The 7,335-nt window shown below is 39.9% G+C and overlaps 2 protein-coding genes across 2 annotated transcripts; one reads left to right on the forward strand and one right to left on the reverse strand.

Moving 5' to 3' along the window:
* On the forward strand, window positions 1–2,834 carry LOC121262016. Its single transcript, XM_041164457.1, has 2 exons — window positions 1–635; window positions 2,773–2,834. The coding sequence occupies exons 1-2, from the start codon at window positions 218–220 to the stop codon at window positions 2,832–2,834; spliced, it is 480 nt and encodes a 159-aa protein (XP_041020391.1). The 5' UTR covers window positions 1–217.
* A 1,763-nt stretch (window positions 2,835–4,597) lies between these two features.
* LOC121263377 (WRKY transcription factor 23) lies at window positions 4,598–6,504 on the reverse strand. The gene is made up of 3 exons (XM_041166236.1): window positions 5,922–6,504; window positions 5,532–5,675; window positions 4,598–5,362 (listed from the first exon to the last, which is right to left on the reverse strand). Exons 1-3 carry the CDS (start codon window positions 6,290–6,292, stop codon window positions 4,939–4,941), a joined length of 939 nt encoding a protein of 312 aa, XP_041022170.1. The 5' UTR covers window positions 6,293–6,504; the 3' UTR covers window positions 4,598–4,938.
* Window positions 6,505–7,335: the final 831 nt, after the last annotated feature.

A 7,335-nucleotide genomic window follows, 5' to 3' on the forward strand; every position in this document is an offset into this window, starting at 1 on the left:
TGATGTCATTTACACTTCTCTAAAACCAGTCTTCAATGATGTTTTCCATTTCCAAGATGAATTACTAGTCCCCTTCGAAACTGAGTACTTTGAATCGTGACACTTTTGAATCTATCTAATCCATGCTATTATATATTTAAGAAACACATATACATGGAACCAAATGCTTGAAGTTGAGGAAAAAGGAAAATCTTAGTAGGTATTTCAGACATAGAAAATGACAACATATATAGTAAAGGTTGATGGGGTAAATGTGAAAACCTCAGTGACAGATGGAGCTTCTTTTGCGGACAGCTTCATCACCGAACTCGTACTCTCCTGCAACTACATGAACATCTCCAGTCCCCCACTCATTGGGTTGGACGTCGAGTTCAACGATATTGATAACTATGCCGCCTGCAAGCCCGCGACGCTGCAACTCTGCTTGGGCTCTCGCTGCATTATAATTCAACTCATTAACATGGAGGTCGTTCCTCAGTCTTTGATCAACTTTCTCTCTGCACCTCTCTTCTGTGTTGTTGGCGTCGGGATACATTACTCCTTAAGCTTGCTTAAAAGGTACTATGGCCTTGAATGCAGAAATGTTGTGGATCTAATGCCATTTCTCAACTTGGCTGTTTTTAGTGGGCAAGTTGGTATTGAACCCTGTTGTGAAAAACGATGGCAATAAAGTAAATTCAAACACGAAAAAAACAAGCAATCACATACGACACAGTATTTACTTGGTTCGGCAAATTGCCTACGTCCACGGGAGCTGCAGAGGATTTTTATTTCTTGAGGAATCACAATACAATGTATATAGAACAGCTACTGTTCACTCTGTATCTGTACAAGTCAATAAAGAACAAATATATATGTCATGCAGCGGAAACCCTAAACTCAGCAGAATTAGTGATGTTTGCTCAAGCGGCGTGTCGAGCCCGCATTGAGCAAACCTGTTTCTCTCAATTTCTCGAGCCATGTGTCAAGCGGCTCCTCAAGCGAAGCTCTCTGACTTCCCTCCACTCAAGCTGTGTGTCGAGCGGTGTCGAGCGAAACTCTCTAACTTGCCTTTGCTCGAGCGGTTTGTCGAGTTGTCTTTGAGCGAAACTCTCTGACTTGTATTCGCTCGCGGCTAGACGCTCCGCTCGAGCGGCGTGAACCAGACTCCATATACTCAACAATTCTCCCACTTGGAGACTGGTACACCTACAATATCGTCATCTGCCTCAAACATGATATCCTCCACCTCTGCAACTCACAGCTCTTGTCTTCATCCTAGAAGACCAACTGAAGTTGCGCACAACTTCAGTTTCTCAAGTGTAACACCTTTTGTCAACATATCAGCAGGGTTCTTATTTCCACAAATTTCCTCAAGTAGTAACTGTCCATCATCTAACAATGATCGTATAAAATGATACCTGATCTGAATGTGCTTAGTCCTGGAATGAAACGCTAGATTCTTGGCAAGGAATATGGCACTCTGACTATCACTGTAGAGAGTGCCTTTCTGATTCTTTTTACCCAATTCCTCCAAGAAGCCCTGTATCCAAACCATCTCCTTTGCAGCTTCTGAAACTGCAAATATACTCAGTTTCTGTAGTAGACAAAGAAACTGTCTTCTGTAGATTGGAACCCCATGAGACTGCAGTACCACCCAGAGTGTAAACAAATCCTGTGTACTTTTTCTGCTATCAGTATCTCCAGCTAAATCAGCATCAACATAGCCCTGCACCTCTAAGCCCTCTCCTGAGAAACATAAGCACGTTTCTGAGGAGCCTTTAAGTACCTCAAAATCCATTTCACTGCTTCCCAATGTTGTTTTCCAGGGCTACTCATGTATCTACTCACAACTCCTACTGCATGGGCAATATCTGATCTAGTGTAAACTATAGCATACATAAGAGAACCAATAGCTAAGGCATAAGGAACCTTACTCATATAGTCTTGTTCCTCTTCTGACTTTGGTGCCTGATCCTTGCTGAGTCTGAAGTGACTACCCAAGGGTGTGCCAACTGACTTGGCCTTGTCCATATTGAACCGGTTGAGTACTTTTTTCACATACTCAGCCTGTGAGAGTCTCAACGTGCCTCTGACTCTGTCTCTGACAATTCTCATGCCAAGGATTTGCTTTGCAGCTCCCAAACCCTTCATTGCAAAATGCTCTGACATCTATTTCTTCAGATTATTGATCTCATCAATATTTGCCCCTGCAATAAGCATGTCATCCACATATAGCAACAAAATAATGTAAGAATTGTTAAACTGCCTGACATAGTAGCAGTGATCTGCCTGACATCTGATGTACCCTGCATTGCACATGAAACTGTTAAACTTCTTATACCACTGTCTAGGAGCTTGTTTCAGGCCATACAAGCTCTTCTTCAGTCTGCAAACTGAACATTCCTTTCCCTGTACCACAAACCTTCAGATTAGTGCATGTAGATGTCTTCTTTAAGATCTCCATGAAGAAAAGCTGTCTTCACATCTAACTGCTCAAAAAATAGATCTTCAGTAGCAACCATAGCCAAAACTAACCTGATGGTTGAAAAGGTTGCAGTAATGTTGGTGAAGGATTTTTCTCTGTGCATGCAACTTGGAAAATTGATAGTTATGCAAACATTTGCCATGAGAGATTAATTTTCCACTCCCCTACCCTCTTTTCCCAAAACATTTTCCTCATTTGTAAGTCAATTTCATGAGCATGTAGATGTCACCCTTGGGTAGTGTTTGACTGAAATACGCAACTTCATAATTAGCTTTTGGTCTTTAATTGTCTGCTGTTGGTTGCAGTGGAAACTGGGCATTTGGCTGGATTTGTGTGGAACAGCTTTAAGCAATATGTGATTGTCTGATTGGTCTTGGTGGTATGCTCCTCAACCCTTGGGTGCAAACAATTTCTAGGGCCACGTTTCATTATTGAAAAGTTTATAAAGATTTGCTTGATCGCGTAATGGGACGTGTTACACAGGCCAGGGGTTTAACCGGGCAAAAGACATGTTGCGTTTCCAGTCTCCAGGATTCCTTCATAAAAAATAATGTCTGTTGGGTATGCGTCTGTCACGTTTAGGTTTCATGTAGAACATTCAGCCTGATTTAATGAAATATCCAGACGCTGGTTTTGCTGATCAAACTTGTCCACGTGCTAGAACTATACTGTAAATGAGTAGTGATAGAGACAACTTTTATTTATCTATTTTAATTGATGGTTATTTTTGTAAAATAATGATACTATGCTTACAACCCTCCATTTAAAAATAAAGTTATAAAATAGTTTAAAAATAGTATTTGTCTTTGTCACTTTTCATTGTAATTGATGCAATAATAATAGAGAAATTATATTTACAGTCATAAAATATATAAGCGCCACAATGTGTTTACATAACTTATAACTGTATTTAATATTAGTCATAATAATTACTGGTGTTCAGACCCAAAGGCATATTCCTCTGCAAAGCCCATAGAATTGAAGCAACTTTCTGAATCTCAAATCTCTGTGTTACCAAGCCCTATAAATTAGGGGAGCCAATCTTCATACAAAATAAATGGGCTTAAATACCCTAGTCAGCACAGTCTTCTTACTAAATAAATGGATATTGATACTGAAGCAAAATCATACTTGGGAGAGTCTTTTCTCATGTATCCTTAAGAGAGTTTCTCTTCATATATAGGTGTTAGCTGAGGGAAGCATACATTATTTATTGTGTTATTACTCAAGTAAATAACAATTCCTAAAAGGCCTCAACGTTGAGATGCACTCTTATTCGCAACAAAACATCATACGGCCGGGCACCATAAAGCACCGATGATGTACACTGCACAGCATTAGCTCTCAATTATTGGAACCAAAAGTTTATATTTGCGTTCCAGTTGTGGTACTAGAGCTAGAATTTTGGTGGTGTTGATGGCCGGCCTGGCTCGGTCCCAGCCTGCGGCATGGCAATCGACCAAGCCCGGCCAGCTATTCCCAGCAATGGATCAGATCCCCCACAGCCTGGGCACATGCAACATTTATAGAAGACTAAGATGAGCCATTCTTTTATGAAAAAAGTTCTCACATCCCTATCAAGATTTATGCCATCATTTGAAACAAAAGAACGACGCTCCAAAATGCCTCATCAGCGCATGTCTGTACTGCTGGTTTTCGTTTGTCATATTCCACATCTCTTCCAATGTTCAATGAACCAAGCTGTCCACTAGCGAATTGCACGATCGCATAGCATAAGAAAGGCGGAAAGGGGGAAAAAACAGAGCGGCTTTTACTCAAAAGGCTCGATCCTCGATATGAAGTCATTCTTTCTAGTTGTACCCGCCATGCATATATATATATATATATAATATATATTTAAGGACAGCACATTAACATCTCACACCAAGCTCTCAAAATTGAAACCTTTTTTTTTTTTTTTTTTCCTTGTTGGATTCCCAGACAAAAGTAAAGCAATTAAGATGGATTCCATGCATATTAATAATTATATTATCTCTGGAGAAACCCAACCCTCAAATATTGACTGCGATACTCTCAGTAAAATCCATGTACATTCTTCACAAACAAAAACAAAGAGGTAGGACAAAGGGGGATCGGAGGGGTCGGTCAGAAGAATAAAAGAAGGAATAATAAGATCACAATTTTTTCTGTAATTTCTATCCATCTCTACATATACCCAAAACCTTCATGAAAAAGATGGAAAAAAGCTAACCAAATGGAGATCGAGAAGTACTAGTCCCTGCTCTAGATTAAAAAAAAAGAAAAGAAAAGAAAACCCATGTTAACGGCGATAATGATCATCAGCGTTTTGTGTACAATGGGGAAGTGGGTTCTAAAAGAAGATCATCACCACCAGCCGGCAAGAAGATTGCATACCAGTAATCATGTGGGGGCATTCATCTATGGTCTTCACCTATAAAAGTCAGTGAACAGAACAAAATTACTTTAAAACTAGCGAACGGTTTGATCCTCTACTCTTCCTTCAGCATATGCGAGGGAACAATGTCTTGAAGGAGTCCATTGTCTCTAAGCAAAGCAGAACCCGGGGTGCAAAACCGAATGTCACGGCGTAAACCTGCAGGATTATTTGTTAAACCATGATGATGAGTGCCATAAGTAGAAGGCGACAAGGTGTTCATGATGAAGGACTGTTGGCGCTGTTGTTGATACTGAGAAAGGGTACTGGTTCTTGACATTGGCATAGCAAAGTTGGTAGCGTATCCGACAGAGATCCCCGGCCCCGGTGGAGCTCCGGCGAGGCTTTGGCGAGGCATGACCGGACTTGGATGGGTGTGTTGCCCTTCATAGGTAGTAACAACAGTGCCTGGATCTGTGAAAGATCGCTCCACACGTTTCTTTACATTACATGAAGCAGTAGTGCAACGATAGTAACTCCTAAATCCACGAAAGATCAATGAGAAAAAACGCGAACCCATAAAATCAAATATATTGGTCTAAATCTTAGCTATCGATTTGACAAAGAAAAGTGACAGAAAAGGAGGCGGGCAAATTAGGCTAAAGGTTAGGCTAAAGGCATTAGCATTGAAGTTAACACTGCATATACCTTGGAAAGGGGCTGTTCTTCACAGCTTTTTGACCGTACTTTCTCCATCTGTACCCATCTTCCAGTTGATCAACCTCGCTCTTTGTCACGAACGCAAATCTCGGCTCTCTCTGTCTCTTCTGGTTTGTCTTCTTGGGTTTCAACCTAAATCCCGCGAACACAAAAAACCATACCCAAAAATCCATCCATTTCAAAATCACTTACGTATAATAAAAACCCCTTGTTTTGATCTTCCATTATAAGTTCACAAGATATTTTAACATATAACCCCAGAAAACAAATAAAAATGGCAATACCAAAAAAATGACAATTCTTTTTATCTTAACACGTACGTGTTTCTTATAAACGTAAAACCAAAAGTGAAAAAGTGAGAAAAAAAAGCTAGCTCACTGTTTCTTGGTCTTTTCTTGTTGCTCTTCTTCCTGGTCTACAGCTTTAGTCTGTTCATCATTCACTGCCTCGCTCGATGCAGACGAAATCGTGGAAGAGTTAGGGGTGGCAGGCTGATTCAAGACCTCAGAACCCTCTTTCACGGTAGTAACTGGACGTGGAGCCGAGGATGCCATAGATGGTGCCTGTGGCAAATCAAACAGAGAAGGACTACAGTCCTGAATACCCAGCAACTCCATAAACCCTAAAGAGCTCTTTTCACCTTCAGAGAAATCAAATATGCCTGAAAATGGGAAACCGTCAGAGATATGTTCAGCAAACAACGAAGATCCAAAGGTCTCCTCCATCTTTATCACCTCCTTCTTCTTCATGGCTTACTCAAAAGTGGAAATCCTTCTTCCAAAACAAAGGGAGAGAAAGTGACGCTTCTATAAGACTAGGAGAGAGAGAGAGAGAGAGAGTGTAGGGTAGGGTTGATCTGGTTTATAAGATTAGAGAGGAAGAGAGAGAGAGAGAGAGAGAGAGAGAGGTGTTGGTTAGAAGGTGAGTGAGAAAGTGAGATATGTGGGTATAGAGGAGGATGGTGGGGGATATTGCAATTTTACAAAGGTTGGCAAATGGCAGCAAAGATTAACCGGCAATTATAGGTCAAACGTTTGTACGCTCTTACACATGGCCGGTGACCATTCAATGCATGGTCCGACAAAGTGGTCGACGCTTTCAGACGAAGTGTTTGACCGGTGAACCGGTTTCGGCGGTGTGAACGGGTTCAGCTACACGTAGAAAAGTCTATCTACTGTATATATATATATATATATATATATACACCCCTGATCTAGCTCGCTCGCTCGTTCGTGTGCATGTGAACCCAGAACTCCAATGAATCATGATCAACATCCAAAGATAATATGCTTTCTTCTTTATTTTAAAGTTTCTTTGGTTTTTTCTTTCTTTCGTTTTTTCTCCTGTTTCGCTTGTATTTTTCCTAATCCTTTTTTTTTTTTTTTTGTCTTTTTTAATAATTTATGTATCGTGTGAATATGATCTTGACCAGTAGAGCATGGCCCAGATAGTCTTCGAATATCTTTGATAGAACCAACCACACAGACACAGAGAGAGAGAGAGAGAGGTACATACGTAGTATTTAACATTTTTATGATAGTATATATATTTTATATCTTTATTATAAAGTATAATTAAAGCAATGGATTTCAAACTTTATATATATATATATATATCCTTTGAAAAATGGGAAAAAAAGAAGAAGAAGAGAGAATTTCATTGGGAAATTAGAGATATATAAACAGTACTGCACCAGTTCATAAACACATTAATGCCACATATATAGCATAGAATATATATTAGAATATATGCCATTATATTATTCTTTATGAATGATTTAAATTGTCATTAG

Source organism: Juglans microcarpa x Juglans regia, chromosome 4S, assembly GCF_004785595.1.
Source record: "Juglans microcarpa x Juglans regia isolate MS1-56 chromosome 4S, Jm3101_v1.0, whole genome shotgun sequence".
NCBI classification, from domain to species: domain Eukaryota; kingdom Viridiplantae; phylum Streptophyta; class Magnoliopsida; order Fagales; family Juglandaceae; genus Juglans; species Juglans microcarpa x Juglans regia.

Coding starts and splice junctions, on each gene's coding strand:
- LOC121262016 (XM_041164457.1), top strand. CDS start 218: ATGACAACATATATAGTAAAGGTTGATGGGGTAAATGTGAAAACCTCA. Junction 636..2,772: donor TGTTTTTAGTGGGCAAGTTG/GTATTGAACCCT, acceptor TGTTGGTTGCAG/TGGAAACTGGGCATTTGGCT.
- LOC121263377 (XM_041166236.1), bottom strand. CDS start 6,292: ATGAAGAAGAAGGAGGTGATAAAGATGGAGGAGACCTTTGGATCTTCG. Junction 5,676..5,921: donor CAAGAAAAGACCAAGAAACA/GTGAGCTAGCTT, acceptor CGCGGGATTTAG/GTTGAAACCCAAGAAGACAA. Junction 5,363..5,531: donor AAGAACAGCCCCTTTCCAAG/GTATATGCAGTG, acceptor TCGTGGATTTAG/GAGTTACTATCGTTGCACTA.